The sequence below is a fragment of the Equus caballus genome, chromosome 7, assembly GCF_041296265.1.
Source record: "Equus caballus isolate H_3958 breed thoroughbred chromosome 7, TB-T2T, whole genome shotgun sequence".
Lineage (NCBI taxonomy): Eukaryota > Metazoa > Chordata > Mammalia > Perissodactyla > Equidae > Equus > Equus caballus.
The window spans coordinates 6,512,373-6,535,130 of record NC_091690.1 but is presented as its reverse complement, the minus strand read 5'-3'; the positions used below and the strand labels follow the sequence as shown (position 1 = coordinate 6,535,130).

Sequence of the window (22,758 nt, the reverse complement as noted above, 5' to 3'; positions counted from 1 at the left end):
CCCATGAGTTTGACCCAACTCTACCCTTTATAGCATCTGCAACATGGAACTAGTTAAAAGCAAGGTTTTAGGGAGGATTTATTTGTAATACCATTTTTACCTTTTCTGGTTATAGAAAAATGTATGCTCACTGGTAAAATGAGAAAATAAAGAAGTGTTAAAGGAAAAAATAAAAAAGAATACTCATCTTTTTAATGAGTAGGCAAAAGCAACAGGGAAATCCTGAGTGTCTTTCATTTCATAGGAGATAGATTAATACTCTCATTGGAAACAAAACTATAACATTACTTTTAAAGAGATGCTGAGCATCAAAGTGCCATTTAACCGTAAAGACTGTCTCTCCTCCTTTGGTCAGCCATATTATGTCAGCCATAAACAGCTGGGGATCTGCGATCAGCTCCCAAAAACAAACCCAAAATGTAAGCCAAGCAATTTCCCTGGAAAGCCTCAATTCTGAAACTTCTGTTCTCCACAGGTGCGTCTATATCCATCAGCAGGCTTTGTGTACAGCAGGAATGTTGTTTTTGCCAGTCTAGTCTGAGGAAATAATGGGCATGAGTGTGCATGGGTCTGAGTGTGCATACAGCGAATGTCCTCTGCGGCAAGAGACATATTTTTCAAATAATTCTAACTCCATATTTCTCCTTGGTACACAAGATAATGGAGCTGAGTCTGGTTCCACGGCACTCAAAATAGAAAATCCAAGGATAAGTAATCTAATTGTACAGTGTGGGTGGCACATTAACTGGAAAAGAACATTCTTTTTGGCTCTAAGTATTGAGATGTGCCCATTTTGTCAGCCAAAGGCTCGGAAGTATCTACCAGGTGCCAGCACGGTACCAGGCACCGGAGAAGCCTGCCTTCCAGTGGGGAGGTTGAGATCTCACTATGCAACAGAAAAGAGCTGAAGGTGCACCTGAAGTGTCAGGGAATGTGGCACAGGTTAGCAAGATCAGAAGTCCGGAGACAGACTCAGCCTTCCTTACGAGCTACCAACTAAGCCAAGATGGTGGGAGGCCGGGTGGGTTTCTTAATTTTCTGGGCAATCTCACTAACACCTCCTTCCCCAGCCAAGTACACACACCCAGAGGGAACTGTGTGCGCCTGCCATGAGAAAGGGCTGAGCTGGCCTGAGCGAATGCTTTCAAGTGTTTTCAAGTGTTTCAACCACAACCACTATGCCCTATCCAGCAGATAATTTCATGGAGCCCTGTCTTGCATTCCCCTGGTTCCCAACTTAGAGCACACCCTTCCCCAGCTGCAGAGAGGGCTCTGCCCACCACGCTGGCTGATGACACACAGCCCAGGCTCTCTCTGCAGCCAGGAACCTTTGACCAGCCTAGGATGGAGCCTAGCCCAGCTGCAGAGCTTTCCTGCAGGACTTCTCCCCTTGCCGAGGCACACGTGGACCCTGGGCTGGGGTGTTTTGTTCTGAGCTTATTGGAGGTGTTACATTAACAGCTGTTACGGGGAACCAGAAGGAGAGGCAGAAGGACTAGGAGCTTATGGCCAATGTTATATTCTAGGGATAGTCCTGAACTCCCTCCTCTCCTTTACCTCTGAAAACTCAGATGATCGTGTCCTACTAATTTCACCCCCTCTTACTCCCCCATGGATTCCCATTATCACCACACCCTAGACGATACCAACAGCCTTCAGGCTGGCCTCCCTGACTTCAACATTCACCCCTCCAGCCCCTCCTGATACCAAAGGGGGCTCTTCCCCAGTCTTTTGTATCATAATCCTTTCCCGCTTAAAAACCTCCCAGTTGTTGGCTCTGTTGACTACAGGAAAGTCCAGTCTCTCAACTTGACCAAATATCTTCCACAAACTGGCCTCTGCCCCCTCCCAGCCACCTCCTTGGGCATTCTCCCCCAGCCAGCTGCACCAGCTGTCTGGAACTCGCCATGCCATGTCACGCCTCTCTCCTTTACACATACTCTTCCTCTGCCTCTGATGTTCTTCCCCCGAATGCCCAACAAACTCATCTTTCAAAGTCCAACTCAAATGTCCTCCTCTGTGAAGCCATCCAAAGCCGCATTCCCCCACACCCAGCCCCCAGTGGTCACCACTTTCTCTCTGGAAGGACGTCTGTTACTGCAGTGAGTGGACTGCCTGGCTCCTCCACTGGCTGCTGTGTTGCTTTGCTGAGGACAGGGAGTTCTTGTTTCCCTCTGAATCCTCAGTGCAGAACGCAGAGCCTGGCCCACAGCAAGTGCCCTGCTCCATAACGTTGGCCGAATGAATGTGTCTGATTCCATTGTCAGCCCCACCCGCAGTCCCTCACCTGCTGGGTTCGCAGCGCGTCCAGCTCTCTCTCCAGCCAGGTCCGCAGTCTCCGCTCCATCTGCTCTCGCTTCTCGCATGCTGACTGCAGCTGGGTCAGGGCCTGCTGCAGCTTCTCCACTTTCTCGACATATGCTTGCTTCTCTCGTAACTGAGCAGAGAGCGTAAAAAGGAACATAGAATTTAGACCAGTGATTCTCAAAGTAGGGGTGGAGGTGGGCGGTCAGATTACCTGGAGATCCTGTTTAAACTACAAGTGCATGTACCTTCCCTATTCTTACCCCTCAGGAAAGAAAAGATTTAGACAAAGGCCACCAGTTATACTTGAAAGGGCTGGGATGCTTGCAATTCAAGACCCTACTTGGATACCGGCTTTCAGTAATTTGTAAAGCTCTCAGCGCAATCCTTGGTTAACGCTTAATAATTATAGCATTTGCAGCCATTGGAAATGAGGTTAATAAAGAGTTTTTAATGTCATGAGTAAATGCTTATTTTATAATGTTAACTGGAAAATCCAGAATCAAAAATTATATACAACATGATCACAATTATAGATATCTATCTATCTATCTATTGATCTATATATTATCTATATAAGAAAAAAGACTGGAAGGAAATCAAAGTATTAACTGTGTTTATCTGTATGAAAGAATAGTAATTTCCCTTCTTTATTCTCTTCTGTACTTTTCAAATTTTCTATAACTATAAATTGCTATTATAAGAGAGAAATTATGTTTGCATGTATATATGCATGTGTACCCATCTCTGTGTGTGTCTGAATATAAACATTTCTTATTATAGATATTTGTGGAGTAACTTTCTCCTACAGATTTCAGAGCCCTTTATAGATGAGTAGTTGACAGCCCTGAAGAGACAACGAGGGCATAATGAAGACTCAAAAAACACCGTAACTGAGGAGATAGAAATTAAGGTAAAAACGATTTATGGAAATGTCCCATGAGCTACGGATTTAGAATCATGATCAACAACTTCAAATTCTTACTCTCAGACTTTGTTTTCTTCCAATTAGGAGTTTGGCCCCTGTTCATAAATCCCAGGCACATTTGTAACTTTCTGGGAATTGGCTGGTGCCAAAAATCAGGCTGAGGCATTTCCTTGATCTGGTCCTCGGTGAGAAGACACCAGATGCTATTTCCCGTCATCCTGCGCTGGAGCGTGTAGATGCCTTGCAGGCAGCTCAGATCATGAGTTCATCCCATGATTGCAGTGGCAAGTTGGAACACGCCCATGATTTAAGAGCTTGCTGCGAAGGGTGGATTCTGAGTTAGCAGGCAGCACTGCCAGAAGCTATGCCTATATCCCAGCCAAGGCCACCAGAATAAAATGGAGGTGCTTCTGCCTTTTCCAGTGGGGGGGTACAGCAACATTATAGTCTTTTCCATACCTGCCCTTGAGATCAGTTTTCCTTTGGCTCTTTCATTCACTGTGTTTTCGACTGCTTGATTCAATTTAAAAGACATATGAGGACCTACTAACTGCAGGTTCCTACGTTAGAAGCCTCATCCGATCAAATATTCTGTGAGTACCATTCATAAACCACTTACCACGTCCTAGACTGTATAGTTTTCTGAGTTTGCAGCCACTAGAATATAAGTGCCATGAGATTTGTCTGTTTTGGGCAGAGTGCACAGTGTGTCCCCAATGCCTGGAACATTACCTGGCATACAGTGGGTACTCAATAAATATTTGTTACATGAACGAATTAATATTATTCCTAATCAGTTACAAGATTCTTGAAGGCACAGATCCCTCGCATTCATCTTTGTATCAGCCTTAAGTTTAGCAAGGAGTATATATGATGAGGGTGATTAATAATAATAATAATTATACCAGTCAACATTTTTGAAGCATTAGCATGCCATGCTTTGTGCCTTCTATGCAATATCTTATTTAATCCTCCCAGTAACAGTAAAAGGGAAACTACTTTATTATCTCCATTTAAGAGATAAGAAAACTGAGGACTGAAGGGTTTGCTCAAGGTCACAGAGCTGACAGATACATCCATCCTGGTGTCCGGCTCTCGAGTCCAAGCTCTTACCCATCGTGGGAAGTTATGGTAAGCACTCAATAAGAGCCACGTGAACTGAATTAAAACCCCTCACAAGAAACTTTCATAACAACAAGGAGTGATAATGGAAGGCAGACCCATGAGACCTTTTGGAGAGGCCACACACAGTCAAAGATCTTATATAAATACAAGGACAAGACAAGATCCATAACGGTGATTATAAAGAACCTGCCTTCAAGGAGTTCACAACTTTTACTTTAATAGAAATATTAAAATGAAAAGATTTAAAAAATTATAATTTTCCTTTGCTCCACACATGGTGATGGAGCCCCAATAAGTGATTTCACTTATAATGATAATAAGGAGTGCTGGCCTCCCTTCCTCAGAGCACACCTCCTGCCCTTTAGCAGCTAAGGTCACTTTCTTCAGCAAATGTTTTCTGACTTAGTGAGTTCCTCACTGGCAACAAGGAAGATGCTCTGGGGCTATTGCCCAGGATCCTCATGCTAGCATGAAAATTGTAGTTTCGACATAGAACATGAGGGCTTTAAAGGGCTTCTAATGGACAAGACCCTTGTTGACTTAACGATCTTCCTCTTTAGCTGCTTTAACCTTGAAGTTGAAGTTTGCTGAGACACCTGAGTTACCCGGTGTCAGGAGATCTTTTCTGAAGGAATAGCTTTTTACTTTCAACAGCAGTTGGATTAATTAACAATAGTGTTTTCTGTGTGCCAAGCACCAAGCTAAGTACTTTGTGTACAATATCTCAGTTACGCCTCTTCTAGACTTTGAGCTTCTACTTTCCACAATGGCTCTGCTCAGGTCAGCCCCTCACAACAGGGAGGCGCCCACCCCCGGGAGCAGCTGGATGGTGTGGGGCAGCAGGCTCCTGTCTACCTGGCAGACCTCTCCTCCTTTATTGACACTGTGTCTACAGCCTGAGTCCCCTAGAATGGGCCTCAGACGTGGTCATTCTACTTCTGCAGTCAGGCTTAAAGGGAAAGTTCCCCTCAAAAAACTTAATCTAAAGGGTTAATTTCATCAGAAACCAATAAATCCATAATGCTTGAGTGGGATCAAAATCTCCTGGAGTGGGGGGGGGGGGGGGTGGGTAGTGGTGGTCATTGCACAGCTGAGCCAACTTCTGGAAACTGGAGACAGGTTGGCCGAATGCCACCCCTACCCCACCCTCATGAGAAGACTTTTGCCCTTTTTTATGCAATCGAGAGCCCCAAAACACAGCAATTGAATTATTATTTTTGTTATTTTTTCTCTAAAGGCACCAGTGGTTTTTAATCCTTCCATTTATTTCCAGCCCTGGACACTTGCCCATCAATGGGCTGTAGGCTGGGTTTTAGGCTAAGAGTGAGCTCTTTCACGTATGCCTTTCACACTCTGCCTGACTCTGGGTTGGATACACTTTGTTTTTTGTAATTTTCTTTTGGGAAGTCTTCTACATCCCTCCTCCTGACTCACCTCCTGGGAGTTGGATCTGGTTAAAGTTTCAGGGTTAGGAAAAGGAAATGGAGGCTCCGGGGTTCTGCCTCCCCCTCCCAACCTCCGGCGCTCTCACCTCCTCTTCCAGCTTGATGACCTTGGCCTGGGCATTGCTCAGAGCCTGGTCCAGGATCTCAATGTGTCTCCGGTGGTCCTCACTTGCAGTCCTCACTGCTGCTAACTCCATTTCTAGCTTCTCCTTTTCCTTCAAGAATTCTTTGTCTAGAAGGGAGACAAGAACAAAACTACCTCTATCAGAAAGTGCTCACCCTCTGGGCTCAGTGCCAGTCTACATCTGGCAAGGATTAAAAATAAAAAGGCATGCAAACAGGAGAGGGTTGAATTTCTGCTTTTGCTCCCTCTTAATAATAGCAGTGGTGTGTGAGGTGAAGATTTTCTTTAAAACCACTGTTAACTCTAGACGCACTCCAGGTCACAGTTCCAAAGATGAATGGCGCACAGAGAACAAGTGACCTCGTGTTCTTAATAACTTACTCCTGTACAACGCTTATTTTAATGCTTCCAATTAACCTCGTACCTACGATTTCACTTTATGCTCACAGCCTTGCCTGCTTCCATCTTCCAAACTGGTGATGAAAGGGTAGGCAATACTAACAATAATACTAATATTCTCACTCACAGAAAAATGAACAAGGTCCAGAAGGTTAAGCTCTGGACCTAAGGCCAGATAGCAGAGGGCAGCTTCAACCCAGCCCTCCAGTCTCTGGCTGGATCTTCTTCCCAAATAACCTGCCCCACATTTTCTTCTAGCTCTGTTCAAGAGAAGAAAGGGACAATGCTTTGGACTTGGGGAAACTGCTTTCCTCTCGTTCAATGACAATGTAATTGATGGTGATCACTGTGTTGCACATGGAGAGCAAAGGCTGCTGCGCACTCGGTGGCTCCCACACCACCTTCCTACAGACTGATTACCATTTTAGCTGAAGCAGGCAGGGCTGATAGTGTCATGGGTCAGTGTTATTTATCGAAAAGATTTTCCTGCTACAAAAGCAACACATTTTGTTTTAAAAATAAATTAGAATATGTAGATATGTTGTTTATAATATAGAAAAACTCAAATGGACTTCATGTATAAGATTAAGGGATTGATTATATAAACTACTATAAACCCTACAATAGAATAGGATGCAGCCATTAAAATTAGAGAATGTTAGTGACATGGAAAAAAATCTCCATTATCGAAAAAAGGTGGTTGTAAAACCCCACGCACACTATTCCGTATTTGTAGAAAACAGGGCATAAATACAACAGTAGCAGCAACAACAATAGTTAGAAACTGATTTCTATGTGCCCAAACCATTAGAATGCCTCATATGGGTTATCTCAGTCCTCCTAGCAACCTTCACGGAAACAGAGAACACAAGTTTGGAAGCTACACCAGCATGTGACAGTGGTTTCATTCATTCATGATTTCCTCATATAGTCATTCATTAATTTAATAAATAGGATCAAAAGTTAAGGACCAGCCTTATGGGCCATGAAGCAATAGAAAGAATACTGAGCTTAAGGAGCAGAAAAATGTGGTTTTGAATACAGGAACAAGAATAAATAAGACACTTTAAGGCTGCAAATACCCAATGACAAACTCACAATTTTAGAGCCGGAAGAGATCATAGGTAACATCACCACCCGGTTCCACCCGCTTTGCTTTATGGGTGAAAGGAAAGGAAAGCCCAGGAGCAAAGGCACTTGTCCAAGATCCCCCGCCAGCTGGGGCTGAGCCAGGGCCAGAATCTGGGTCTCCTGATGTCCCACTACAGCGTCCTTCCCACTCGACTGCACTGCCCTTGCATTGTGGCTTATGTTGTTGGGATCGGAGAGCAATGGAATGGCTTCGGAACTGACAGTCTGAATGAGTAGACTTGTAAAGCTAAATAGTGGCTGTGCTGCCTAGAAACAATGGCACCCTCTGGAAACAAAATGAGGCCACCAAGATCCTGACCCAGCACAGAGCATTACTCTTGGGTTCTTTATGCCCCACCACAATGACCAACTGCCCCTCCCCACTCACCCCCCACCCTTTCTCCTTTCAGTGGCATTTGAAATGCTGCCTCTGAAACTTCCTTCCTAGTCCATGGAGAACGGGCATGCAACAGGCCTAAACAAATGGGTCAGTATCAGCCCACTGGCTCTGGGCCCATTCCTCCACAGCCCTAAATGGACCAGAGCATTGCACTCTTTCTGTGCAACGTCACCAACATTTGAGCACTATCTTCCTGGGTCTGGACAACATCTCAACAGACATCATGCCCACTGGCCTCGTCCGGGCCCTGGAGAGTACCTAGGAGTCACTCAGCAGGCATGCCTGGAATGAACCACTAGATTTCAGAGCTTCTACCTGGATATCACCTAAGCATAAAAGTTCTCTTTGTTGCTGGCAGCCAAGGACACTGTGATTTTGACCAGAAGCAGTAAAATGACAGATTGAGCTCAAGACTAGAAGCCACAAACAGAGCTTCGTGCAGTTTGCAAACTAATGATCATAATTATTGCAGTGTCACAATGACAACTTTTTAGATTTCCGAATTAACAAACACCCCTCCACTCCAACACACACACTGGATTCTAGCATTTGCTATTTCCTTGATAGGCAGTATCACATTGTGATTGAAGAACGGACTTCTGGGGCCGGCCCCGTAGCCAAGTGGTTAAGTTTGCACACTCCACTGCAGCAGCCCAGGGTTTCGCTGGTTCAGATCCTGGGCACGGACAGGGCACCACTCATCAAGCCACTCTGAGGCGGCATCCCACATGCCACAACTAGAAAGACCCACAACTAAAAATATACAGCTGTGTAACCGGGGAGCTTTGGGGAGAAAAAGGAAAAACAAAATCTTTAAAAAAAAAAAAAGAAAAAAGAATGGACTTCTGCATCAGAAAGACCTGGATTCAAATCCTAGGTTCACCACTTTCCAGCTCTGAGGCCTTGGGCACAGTATTTAACCTTTCTGAGTCTCAGCTCCCTTGTGTATCAAATGGGAATGATAACATCTACATCATAGTGTTGTTGTGATGACTGTTGATAGAGATGATGCATAGAAAGTATGAAAGGACCTGAATATTCAGGAATTCATCTGTTTTGATCATTATTGATTCCCTGAGCCTAGATCATTGCCTGGTTCAATATATATTGTTGAATGAACAAATGAATCTCGACTATAGTTCAATGCCAACTATATAATAAAAGGCAGCTCTCGTTAGCTATTAGGTATTTGGTATCCTTGTGGTCTCCCGACAGCATCTGTTATAGAGCTGTCCACTCCCCCTTTGAAGCCACCACTCATCAGATGGCTGGTACGGACCATGGACATCCCTGGTTTCCTTCTCTACCCAGGCTCCCTGAACCTCCCAGTGTATACCACAGGACAAAGATGTGGGTGGGTATTGGACAGATTCCATTAGCTCTGGTAAGACCCTCTGAATCATGGGTCAAAACATCCCTGTCCTGAGTTTAGTGACCTTAGACTTCAGACTGCAACCATATCAGTTAGTATCAGTCACACTGACTCAGAACTCCTCATTCACTGACAGAAAGCAGTGCTCTCAATGATAAAGTTTTTAAAAAGGCTATTTATGACAATAGTGATAATAATAACAAAACCTGCTCATGTTTGTTGAATGAGTGCTGTGTTCCAGGAATGGTGACTTGTATTATTCCCTTTACATTATTTCCTTTAAGTTTACTGTATGAGGTAGGCACTGTTATTATTCCCATCTTCCAGCTGAGGAACATAACACTAAGAAAGGGTAAGTAACGTGCCCACAGAAGTGATGCTCATCAGTGGTAGAGCCAGAACTTGCATGTGCATCTCTAATGCATGTTCACAAGCACGGCTCTAGACTGCCTCCCCTGTGCAAGTATGGAGAGATGAAGAATTGCAGAACAGAAGCAGAAAGTATAGCAGAGCTGCACTGTAACAGAGCTCATGATTGCACAGATTCATGTATGTCACGGGTCATATCATATTTCTCAAGATACGGCAGTTACATCCACGTGTGTATCCACTTGCAAATATTAATTCAGCATCTACTACATGGAGGCATCAGAGTATTGGGTTCCTATCCACCTTGACCACTCATGGTTTTCTGACTTTGGAAGTAAATGAACCTCTTTGTGCTTCAGTTCCCTTGCATTTAAAGTGAGGATCACAACAAAACCTACTTCAAAATACAAATAGTAAGTACTCGGTAAATGTCAACTACGATAAGGCTGTGGTTATTGTTGTTGTTCTGAAAAGTGACAAATTCTGCGGCTACAGGTGAGGAGGATGTAGCAATCTGCTTTGAATCGGGCGGGAAGAGAGGAAGGACATAGGCAAAGGCCACGTGACCAGTGGCTCTAATAGATGCTTGCACAGGGTACTATGAAAACACAAGGACATCTAATTCAGGGCGTGAGGAGGAGACGATGTCAAGGCAGTGAGCCTATGAGGCAGGGAAACTGTGTCCCTTAACTCCCTGGAGACACGGGGACTGAGGCGTGTTAGAGCCATCCTGAAAAGTCATCTCTTGGGAGATGCCAAAGGACAGTCCCACGAGTGAAACCACCTCAAAGGAAGGTCCCTTGAGTTTACTGTTAGCTAAGCCCCTTGGGAGGGATCTCAAGAAAGAACAGCCCCACACTGAATTTTTTGGTTGGGCTCCAATGTATATACTAAGAATTCCTAGAACAGGCAAGTTGACACAAGGGAACTCTTGCCCAGAATGGTCAAGAATGTTTACTCAGTGGATATGAATTACCCTGAACTGCATGGAACAGGGAGTTGTTTAGCCTGATGGCTCGGGTCCCATTTACACAGAGGATGTCTGCTCATACACTGTTTACTCTGGAAACCACAGCGATGGCATGGGCTTTGTAGCCAGGCCGACCTGGTTTAATTGTGGCACCTTCACATACTAGTTCACCTTGGACACGTGGCTTCACCTCTCTGAGACTCCATCTCCTCAAACGGAACTAACAAGGTCTATTTTGCAGGACTGTTGTGAAGATTAAAATGACTACCTGTAAAATACTTGCCATGGGGCTTGGCACATAACAGATAATAAATAATAACAAGAGCTAACATACATTACTGGGGGTTACCACGTCCTGGGCACTGTGTCTTGAGCTTTACAACAGAACCTTATTTAATCCTCCTAATAGTTCCAATTGTCAACTAAAAAAATTGAAGCGAAATGAGCTATGATACTTGTACAAGGTCAAATGGTGGTTGCTTGTTTGCCTCTACCCATAGGCTAGACTCTTCTTAGAGGAAAGAGCAGAAGTGGATGGAAACTAGCACTGGGCCCAATAATTCAAAGAAGCTCCCTTTCCATCCTACCCTTCTCCTTTGCCATTCTGGGTAAGGTTCGAAGTGGACAGTCTGTTAAAATTGTTTCTGCAATTACTATTTGAGCACAGCTTAATTGCTGGCTGAACTACGGGATGGTGGACCCTAGTAACCTCTGTTAAGAAATACCGAGAGTGGAGTATGTGTATGAGATCTGACGGTGGGGGTGTCAGGGCACTGTGTGCTGCATTTCCAGTTTTTAATTCAGTGCTCCAACTTAGAGCTTGAGCTCATGAGGCACACAAAGCTGTAACCTGGCCCTTCTCAAGTAGGAATTAATTTCTAGGCCTTTCCTGATACAATGGGTTTTTGATGAGTTTTCCCCTAAGCCCGATACAGCTGGAGGGATGGAGAAGTCCAGCTGCTGCCAACCTGACCACGGGGTGACTAACTGACCGGAATGCTTGGAAGGTAAAAGGCAGGTCTTCCTCGCCCTATTCTCTTCTTTCAGCCGAACTATGGTTTGACCCCTTAACCAGATGGTTCTTTGGGGATTTACGTCTATGCTGGAGTATGTGTCTGTGTGTGTGTAGACATAAACACAGACTAAGCTAATTCTGTTCAAGCTCCAAATCCTGTATGGCTTGCACAGCGATGCACTCTGGCCCTTTTGGCTGTGGTTCTGCAGTTATTTCCCTGGCACTCCTCAAGGAAGGTAGTTGTTGCCTTGGATGTGGGAAGAGGGAATGGTGCTGGCAAAGGTAAGGGAAGAGGAGGCAGGCACAATCCAATTAACCTTCTCCCAAATGTCAACGATTCTCTGAAGTGCCGATGACTAGAAGTCTCATTTGACTGATGAGACTGATTTTAGGAGTACAGTCTCTGGGACTCTCTGAGTGAAGAGAGCTTAAAGGACATTACCAGAGGACAGGCCATAGGCAAAGGAGAGGCTGGGTAGGGAGGCTGAGGAGAGACGTGGCTGACAGTGCCCAGGCCCTCTGTCTACTACAGCAGAAGCCCCATGTCCAGCACTAGCGGTCACTGGGAGAGGGCCTGAAAGAGGCCCTAGCCTAGAACTTTCTATGGAGTAGACAACTTTCATAACGTCTGCTCAGATAACACTCCATTTGGAAAAGCTGTCTACGACGGTCCTCCATCCCCAGGGCTAAGTTCTGGTAAGCAGCCAGGTCTGCATTTCGAAGCCCTTGTCATCTGCCCCTTCTCACCACTCCCCATTTGATAGGGGATCAAACATGAAGGGCCATAGGACCCAAGCTAGGTCAATCCGAGTCTCTCATTTGAGACTATGTAAGTGGGAGCCTGGAGAGGTGGTGATGCAGATGTGGACAGGCAACCAACCTAGCTCTTAGGCTGGCAGCCATATTCCAGCATGTGCTTTGGAGAAACAGAGAAAGCCACGCTGTAGAGAATGAAGAACCAAGTTGATGGACGTAGAAAGGTGGATGAGAGTCCATAGTGAGAAGGAGAGAGGGAAACAGCCTCACAGACAAACACAGACCCCCCTCCGAGTACAAACTACATCTTGATTCTCACAGACATACAAGCCTGGCCCCTAGCCCTTGTGAGGCCTGCCTGTACATCCTGCCTGGGGGCTCCATCACACACAAAGGTACTTAAAAAACAGTCCTCTTATCTGGGCTTAAGCTGGCTCAAGCAGATTTTTCTTTTTGTAATGAAAAATTACTAGATACTCTACTCCCTTCTCCAGCAAGAAAGGACTTGATAGTTTGGTAATGCCTTAGGATAAAGCTGACCAACACAAATGGCATCAATTCTGGTAACTAGAAACCTCTCCACAATGCTGATGAAATGGGCTCCCTCTTATGAAACAATGTCCGAATAATTATTTGCCATACTACTCCTCTCTAAAACGTCTCCTCCTGTTTCTTCCTCCTCAAAGATCCCTCAGCCCTGAGCTCCTGGCACCATATCTTGTGAGACCGAACAAGTGACGGGGAGCAGTCTATTCCAAGGGTCAGCTACAGTTTACAGGGTAATTCGAGTCACATCCATTTGGAAGTGCTTGTTGACACGAAAAGTAATTTCTTTTTTCTGAGATTGTGGGAGTGGAAAGACAATAGGAAGGTATTTCATCTACTTCACTATCTGCAAAACTATTTAGGTTCATTCTGCCTTAAAGATTTTCTACGCTCAGGAGCTCATTCTTAACATCTGCCCCTACCCCTCACCCCAGTTTGAGAGTCAAACTGATGAATCCAGAAAGAGACAGCCAAAACGTAATCCAAACAGAGCACTGTTCACATCATATAAGAGAGACCTATTCACCTGAGGCTTCTTTGATACAAAACAACCTGAAAGATGATCTATCTTTAAAAGCCACACTCATTAATTCAGTAATATAATACAAAGCTGACCCTATAAGCCGCTGGTTTGCCTTTTTGTTGTCTTTTTAAAATTTGCTGATAAAGTTTGTCAGGTAAGGAAGCTTGTTATTTCAGGAAAGGGTCTTAAGCTCTAAGCCATCCCTGCATGCACAGCAGGTTGCCATGGTTCCGCAAGGCAATGGAGACATAGGTTGTGAGTGGGTGGGTAAATAGGTCTATTAGCAAACACAGGAACACTCCAGTCGGGGTGTGTTTTCAACGGCTGAGAGAGTGAACTGTTTTTAAACGAATTCTGTAATAAGGAAATTAAGAACAGGAGGTCAAACCGAACTCTGTTCTGTAGAGCCCTGGGAGGGGGAAGGAAGGGGAGAGAAGGGACGCTGCAGGGGGGACACACCAGTAGGAAGAAAAGGCGTTCTGAAGAATGCACCCTGTCTCAACCAGAAATCTTTTCAGCTTTCGTGCGTTTCACCTGTGAGTTTGAAAGCCACTGGTTCAGACATTGTAAGGGAAACAAAGATTTGAGGAAATGGCTGTTGTTAAAACGCAGAGAAGAAATCTTTTGGAGAAAGGAATCAATACAGGAAAGGGACGCAAAGCCTGAAGTGTGAAGGACTGATTCCAGCTCTGTTGCCCAAATGGAAAAGGAAAACAGAAATTCTCCCTTTTACACAGTACTATGGCAGCAAAATTATTCTAAGATACTAATGGGCTTTCAAGGCCCACCCCAAGGGTTACATGCTGCTTGAAGCTTTTCTGATTCCTTCAATAAAAGAGATCGTTCTGGTGTGGGAGAACCTGCACACACATGCTTTTTTTTTAGGGGGTGTTCCTGTTGGGGGAGCAGTTCTCTAACGGGTCCTTACCATATTCTGCCTTGTATTCCAGATACAGCGGCCGATGTCTGTCTGTCTTACTCTTCCCATTGGGCTTACTTCATAGTGTGTCTAAACCCCTCTATCTTTGCAAGATTTTAAGAATCTAAGCTAGCAGGAGCATCTCGTATGCGAAGAGATACGGCAAGTTTAGGCAACAGCTTACTGAATAAGAAGATGCTATTGATACATGATCAAATTCCAACTCAGTCTTTAAAATAAAATTTTTAAATGATAGTTTTCAAATACTTATCACTGGAAAGTAACAAAGCCAAACCACAAAATCTTCTAATAATCTAATGGACATTCTGGTCTTAACATACTTATTATATTTTTGTTACTTTCTACAATTTTTCTATTGCTTTTTAATATCCAGGCCCCAAACTGAGTTTGTAGCACCAAAAAAGTAAAATATCTCAGGTATGATTTGGTAAAATATTTACTTGAATACCAGCAAAAGCTGTCAACGTAATTTTTTTCTAATCTAGTCATTCTTCATATTGCATTTTATTTATTTATTTATTTTTCAGGGAAGGATTCACCCTGAGCTAACATCTGTTGCCAATCTTCCTCTTTTTGTTTTCTTCCCAAAGCCCTGCAGTGCATGGTTGTATATTCTAGTTGTAAATCCTTCTAGTTCTTCTATGTGAGCTGCCACCATGGCATGGCAACTGACAGAGAGGTGGTGTGGTTGCACGACTGAGAAATGTACTCGGGCCGCTGAAGCGGTGAAAGCACCAAGCTTTAACCACTAGACCATCAGGGCCAGCTCCGTAGTGCATTTTAATTCTAGAAACTGTACTTACACATTTAGAAATAATTCATAGTTTTTTTTTTTACCTACCTAAGTGTATTATATATGTAGCTTGCAAATTTGCTTGACTGAATATACACCCATTTATCCAGCTTAGCTTCCAAACGTACTTTTCAACCTTCCACTTTATTTTTTTTCCTTGAAATAAAAATGTCCTGGGACTTCTATATCACTGCTGACAGCATCATAACAAATTAGGCAATGAATTAATAATGCCACATAAAGATAGGATGCACAGGGCATTTGGTTTTGATTATATACATATTTGTGAATCAACCATAAACCAAACCTAAAGACTTAAACTTTCTTTAACTGCCACAGAACAGAAGTCCTTTTTTGCCTTCTCTTTTCTTAATATAAAAAGATAAACAAGAGCCACTTCTATTTCCAGGTATGACAAAGGGAGACCTGACCAGATGATTTGGCTCCCCATGCAGAACACAACCATAAAACCTGGACAAATGCAAACAGCCACGATCTGAAGGTAGTGAAAGGCAAACACACTGACGGTGGTGGGAGCACCAGCTCGCCTGAGAGGGGAGAAAGAACTCCACACGCTCTGCATCTTGATTGTGGTGGTGATTACATTTCATCATGCTGTATACTGAAAATGTACAGAGATTTTATTGTATGTAAATATAGGTATATGTTATATATTTATATTTGTCTTAATTAAGGCATTATTATAGTGTGTGTGTATATATATATATATATATATATAAAAAACTATGTTTTCTAACGGGGTCCTCTGAATGGCAGATATGGCTTCACACTAAAACCTGGCCCAAAGATAGAATTTTATGCTGGGGAAACTGTTATAACTGGGAAAGAAGTGGTTCATTCTAGGATTAATCAGAAAGAAAGAAATGTGTCACCTGCAATTAAATTTTCTCTCTTTAACTTCTGCAACCCCTCCCATTGTCATTTTTGTGACTTGCTTTGAACAGATCCTTTTTGTCTCTTCTTTCTACCAAACCACAGTCTTTGTAAGCAAAAAGAAAATTAGGAGCAGATGCAAGCTTATTTTTAATGGTCTAAGACCAAATTTTCTGGACTTAAAACAAACACTTTGTCCCCTCAAAGTTCTCAGATTCCATTAAGATACAGCTCTATGCTCTCACCATGATTTGTGAACCAAAAATAGTTTCAAAAACTAATTGTAAGAAACTATATCACAGAGTTACTCATTGTATTCTGCTTTTATTTTTTTTTTTTGCTGAGGAAGATTTGCCCTGAGCTAACATCTGTTGCCAATCTTCCTACTTTTCTTTTCGCTTGAGGAAGATTAGCCCTGAGCTAACATCTATGCCAATCTTTCTGTATGTTGTACGTGGGTCACCACCACAGCATGGCTGACAAGTGGTGTAGGTCTATGTCTGGGATCTGAATCTGCAAACCCAGGCTGCTAAAGTGGAACGTGCCAAACTCAACCACTCCACCATGGGGCCTGCCCCTATTCTGCCTATTTTTTATTCTTATTACCCAGAAAACAAAAAGTTTAATTTCATAGACATTTTGAGAGAACTTTTCTTTAGACTCTATGCTCTATTCTGGTCTCAACAATTTTTCTTTCATATCTGAAGAGATATACCAGATTACCAACAAGGCCTTTTATTGTAATCAGCTCTAGTTCAAAGATAGATGTAGAAGTCAGCAGCACAGAATGTTAATTCTAGTAGTTAGAACTCGCTTGAGTAGACATGAACACATAACTAAGTCACAGTACTGGGCTAAATAATTTGCAACCAAAGAAGACTTCTAGTACAAGAATTATCTACGTTCATTTACTATCCCAGAGTCTTCTTTGGGTAAAAACATGAAATCTCATATCACCCCCAGAGCCAAGAGAGATGACCTTTGGAGAAGGAGAAGTAAAAAAGAAGAGAAAGAAGGTCCCAATTGTAGTTGTGGTTTAACCATTAAACACCTATGGGGCCCTGGGCAAACCAACTGATGGTTCTTGGTTGCAGTTTCTTCATTAGTAAATCATGGACGCCACATCAAATGAGCTCTAAAACCACTGGGTGACCAGTGCAGCTACTTCTTATGTTATAACCTCTCTCTACCTCCCAGGTACACAGGACGTGGCTTCCCCATGGCAGCTCAGTATGAATTTGGGCTCCAGAGTCAGAATGACCAAGGTTCAAAACTTGTCTGATCCACTTATGAGCCTGTATGGCCATGAATAAAGTATTTAACCTTCCTGTGCCTCAGTTTCCTCATTTGCTAAATACCTGTAATACCTACCTCACAGAATTGTTTGGAGGATTAAAAGAGACAGTGTATCTACAGAGGCTAGCATAACGGTTGGCCCACAGAAAGTGCTCAATTAGTGTTGGCAGCTGTTACTGTTGTTAGACGATCACACCCAGGCTGGCCTGAGCCAGGACCGGAAGGAGAGCCAACCTGCAATTCCACCTGAGGATAAACTTTTACTCATCAGGTGAACAGTCTCTGGAGACAGCGGCGATCAGACGGCCTCTTAACGAGCTCTGGTTCAGAGGACACACGCACTGCTGGCAATCAGACCCACGACATCTAAAGTCCTCTCCAACCCTGCTACCCAAGCTCTGCAGGCCTCATCTCACAGAAGGATGCTTATGGTAGGAATTTATGGCACCCCTGGGAGAGGTGCCCCTAAGACCTCACCATCCAGGCGGTTAACTACCATGGCTAACCACAGAGCTAGTCCTACCCAGGCCTATCTCTATCACTAGCTAATTTTTGATGCCCACTGGGTCACAAAGGTTGATGTCTCCATTTGTATGTGTCTCAGTTTATCTCAAATGATAATAATTATGCTCCCTGACTAGGGATTAAGTAAAAAATGACTGTGAAACTCTCCTAGGAAACAAAATAACAACTATATCCCGATTTATAATTTAGGGAAATTTACAAAATAAGATCCAGAGGATACTTCCGAAATTCTTTATTTTCCATTTTCCTTTTGCTCAGATTCCTTCTTCTTCTTCTCTTCCACAACTGGTGCCTGGAACAGAGGTCGGCAAACTACAGCCTGAAGGCCAAATCCAGCCCACAGCCTGATTTTATAAATGAAGTTTCACTGGAACTCAGCCACGTCCACTTGTTTATGGATCATCTATGGCAGATTTCAGGCAACAGGGACAGAGTTGAGTAGTTGCAGCCCCAAGACCTAAAATTATTTACCATCTGGCCCTTTACAGAAAGAGTTTGCTGACCTGTGGTCTAGAACACAGCTAGTTCATAGTAGGTAGCCAATAACTGTTTGTTTGATTAAACGATAATGATCATCATTTTGCTCAACATCCAACAAGTATTTATTAAATGCCTCTAAGCACCAAGAGCTGTGCCAGGTTCTGGAAATGCAATGACCTTGAACTACAATGGTGAGAATGACAGACAGGGCCCCTGGCCTCACGGTGTGTGCAGTTAGTAGGGGAAGACAGAATATGATCATCCAAATAGTTACTTATTTACACCTGTGATGAGTGTTTACAAAGGAAAAAAGTACAGGGCGTTGAAGGAGTATATAAAAGAAGACCTGACCCTACCTCAGGAAGCCTTCTCTGAGTAAATGACATTTAATTCAAGCCGAGACCTGACCGTGGATTTCTTGGTTCTGAACCATCAGGGAAAGTGAGGGTTCCCTGATGCCACATGAAATGCATCTGGTTTCAGTATGTTTTCCAGTCCATCTTTACTCCATCCATCCATCTAGCTATTAGTGCAAGCAACATGGACTGTAATGAAGTTTAAGACACTTGATTTTTCAATTCCCAAACAGGAACACTAAGCAAATAAATAATTTCAAACCCAGCAATGTGAAAATCATACGTTATGTTCACTTGTTAGAGACTGGACATCAACACAAGACCAAGAGACAGTTCTTCAATCCTCTCTGGTTCTTTAAGCACAGAAAATCAGACCCTAAATTGAGTAAAATTAATTTTCACACTTGGGGAGCAGATTTGATCGAACAGAAACAGATGCCTGGCAGCCTAAGGGCACTTCTGGTTGTCATGTAGGTTTGAAGCTTCTCAGTGCTCCCTATCAAGGCTGATCAAGTGGCTTAAGAACTCACAGGCTCTGCTTTCCAAATTCAGTGAGGCTCGGCGAGCCATGCAGGCATGCTTTGGGAACACGGCCCATTCCCCCACCCTGAAAACTGGCAGGTCCTTCCAGAGAAGGTGAGTGCTGAAATAGACGGAGGAAGGATGCAAGGAGGCAGGAAGAAGTGCCGCTCAATAAATGCATTTGTAAAGTCTTCTTTGCATTTCCTATCACTCATTATCCCTCAGAGCTCTGGTGCCTGAAGTAGATTTATTTCCCTATTTCTTTAGAGGTAATGGAGGTACACGAAGATTCAGCATCTAACTTCAAGGCACTGAGCATGTTAATGGGAGAAAAGGAATTAGAAGATGCAGCTGATCCAAGATTATTTACTTGAGCCTGTGCCTACAAAACCTTTGATATTTAGAACTGCACAGTCCTGTTAAATGTAGGGATCATCTTTAAGGGGAATCAGTTAATTCAGCACGAGAAAATTTTCTTGATTTAAATGATGCCACCTTAGCAGGCTTCAGAGACAATGCCTTCTCCTTTGACCAGGCACTGATTTGTGGAGTCTGGCATGATCTATGGATTGGTCAGTGTGAGTATTTGGCCAGTTGCTACAAAAACCTTTACATACCACAGCCAATTCTCAGATCCAACATAACCACAGCAGAGTAGAAGAGAAGCAGCAGTCAAGGGAACCAAAAATCAACTATATTAATGCCAATTTTCATGAAAAATACTACTAAAATACTACTGTTCTAATAGCAAAAAATATCCCTAACCTGGATATCCTCCTACATGCAAAAAAAGGAAGGAGGGAAGGAAGAAGGCAAAAAAAATGGAATTTAAGCATTTTTAAGTTGTTTCTATTCTGCTGGTAGTTAATTTCGCCTAATGCTGTGAAATAACGGAGGATAACCTGGGGCATCTGACAACATGACTGGTAGACACTGAGCTAAAAAGAATATATTGACACTGATGCTGCATGAGAATGTCAAGCCTATTGTTAAAGGGATTTTCCACTTTTATTCATTCCCTCAGTAAACATTTATTGAGTGCCAGGTATATAAAGATTCAAGGGCTTTTAGTGAGGGTTGGGGATGGATATTGGTAAAGAATGTTAGTTCTCCCATCTAGTGGAGGAGATCCATGCAAATAAATGATGCCCATATGGAATGGAGATAAAAGTGCTGTAGTAGGCGCTTTGTACCAAGTCAGGAGAGGCTGCAAGCACCAGCAGGCCCACAGAGGAGGAGGTAAACCAGGGTACCCATATGTGACAACATCTAACCTGTCCTTCCTAATGAGGCCTGATAGAAACCCACAACATGATGTAATGAAACCCAGTGAGGATTCAGAATAATCTCCTTAGGCTCTATGTGGGTCAACAGAATTAATGTTTATGTCACTGTAATTTCTGCTTTGTGTTTCACACAAGCCCTAATAGGAAATACAAAAACCAGAGGGATTTTCTTTTAGGAAATTATTTTAGTCTCTTTTACATTCTATAAGAGATAGAAAATCAAAGCACCTAAAATAAGATTCAAGAGTAAGATATGATTAGAAGACACACTGAAAATGGGAAATTACTGTTATTTTTAAAACAGGTTGGTCTTACACATTTTTGTTTGTTTTTAAACCCATGAGAGTTACAAGGGAAATCAAATCCATATAGTCCTGACTCATTTACACCCATTACTCATCAACTTAAAACGATAACTGAATGTCCAAAATACCTTTTTCTTTTAGGGACATGACTTAACAGCCAAAATCTAACTTACATAGACTCAAGTTTAACCAAATATGCTGAACCTACAGGGCCGAAATAAGTTCTTGTGCATCCTGGATCATGACTTAGTTTTATCCCGGAATAACACAAGCATGCCAGACCTAGTCAGCTCCCACTCAACCCAAGAACATAGTAAGATAATCTCTACCAGCCTAGTTTCCCCACAACTAATATTTTATTTTTGGCTTTCTCACCTAATGTGATGGGAATTCTGCAGGGTTAGCAATTTTCAGAAAGAAACAGTTAAGAGTTTCACCTACTGAGAAGACAGAGCTAAGAATGATGAGAGACATTCCCGGGGCACTGTCTTTAGGGGACAGTGGCCTACCTCTGCTCTGTGTGTGCCTATGTCTGTGTGTGCATGCATGCGCACATGAAAGAGACAAATAAATGAAAGGGAAAACCAAGAATCTCAGTAATTTAAAGAAGGTAAAGGACAAAGAAGCCTGGCTTTACACACCCAGACCAAACAGGAATTGGCTAGACGTTCTGTTTTTCAGGAGCAATTTAGCTGCAAAAATATTTGGAAAAACAAACAAACAAAACTTTGAATTCCTCCAAAGAGAGTGATGCAACACCAGGAGGTGATAGAGAAAAAAAATTCCTCATAGTCATCAGACTCCTAGGCACCTAACTCAGTGACATTTTTAATACTGACAAATCTCATGAGTGAGGGGAGCACAATAATCACGAATGTTCATTTCAACCTCCAGAGCTAAGCGGCGACCACCTAGGCAGTCCACCAAGACCTTCAGCAGGCTCCAACTTAGGAGCAGAGTTCAGCCTTTAGAGGGAAACTATCCTGGGCAGCGGGGAAATTCAGAAATCAGGGCAAGAAGGACCTTCTCCCTCCATTAACTGAGAGAGCTTTACAGACATCCTCCCGACAGCTCCTACTGCAAGAGCACCTTGGGCGTTCCTGGACCTGGACCTCATGAACACCTAGCAAAAAAACCAAATGTGTATTCTCTACTTTCCCCTCCCCTCTGACTTTTCCGTTGGCCAAGGTGGTGGTCAGGGGCTTCCCAACTTAGCCTCAGCTCCTTAGTATGTATTATCCAGAGAAGTCACTATCATCTGCTATTCAGTCTTGCCTTTCTCTTAGCCAAGTGCTAGAATCGCAAAAGACTCATTTGAAAAGGATGGCTCCTCTTGAGTGCACAATGTTTATAATTATGATTACTAGGCATTGGAAAAGTATTCTAATAATAGAGTTTCTAAAAGCATACACAGATAATGGAACACATTAATAACTATGAAGAGAGGATGTAGTTCTCGCCTGCCATTCTGTGCCCACATGCTGAAAGGAAAGCCTGACAGAGAACGCCGCCCTTCACCAGCCTTCTGGGTACGTCTGCACCTGCTGTTATACCTGCTCACTCAGCTACGGGCCTCAGCGTGAGATGAGTCAACACACCCAAATGTTAAAATGTTAACTCATTATCTAATCCCAACCTGCTTCTCCTGCTTTTTACTGGTACGGGGTGACCATCCATCTAGTTGTTCTAGTCACATTCCTTTCGCTCTCTCTCACTGCCATTATTCAGTTGGTCACAAGTCCTACTAATCTGTCACTTGCTTCTCTGTCCCCTACTCTCCATCACTTCTTCTGTCTTAGTTTAGGACCTCTACCTCTCTTGCCCAGATACTAAGACATCTGTTAACTAGTGTCCTTGCTTCCAGGTTAGTCCCTCATGTATTTCTCATCTCCAGTGCCTCCCAAACTAGCTTCCAAAACATAAGCCTTGCAAACAATGAAATCATAAACATAGC

At 43.2% G+C, this 22,758-nt stretch overlaps 1 protein-coding gene across 27 annotated transcripts in view; it reads right to left on the bottom strand.

Annotated features, from left to right (window-relative positions):
• Nucleotides 1-22,758, bottom strand: part of AMOTL1 (angiomotin like 1) — a 155,577-nt gene that overhangs the window by 20,020 nt on the left and 112,799 nt on the right. For all 27 annotated transcript variants that reach the window (XM_023644674.2, XM_023644676.2, XM_023644679.2 and 24 more), the window contains 2 exons: nt 5,889-6,034; nt 2,288-2,437 (listed from right to left, as the gene is read on the bottom strand). In XM_023644674.2, the coding sequence (XP_023500442.1) occupies nt 2,288-2,437; nt 5,889-6,034 (296 nt within the window). The remainder of the gene's footprint in view (nt 1-2,287; nt 2,438-5,888; nt 6,035-22,758) is intronic.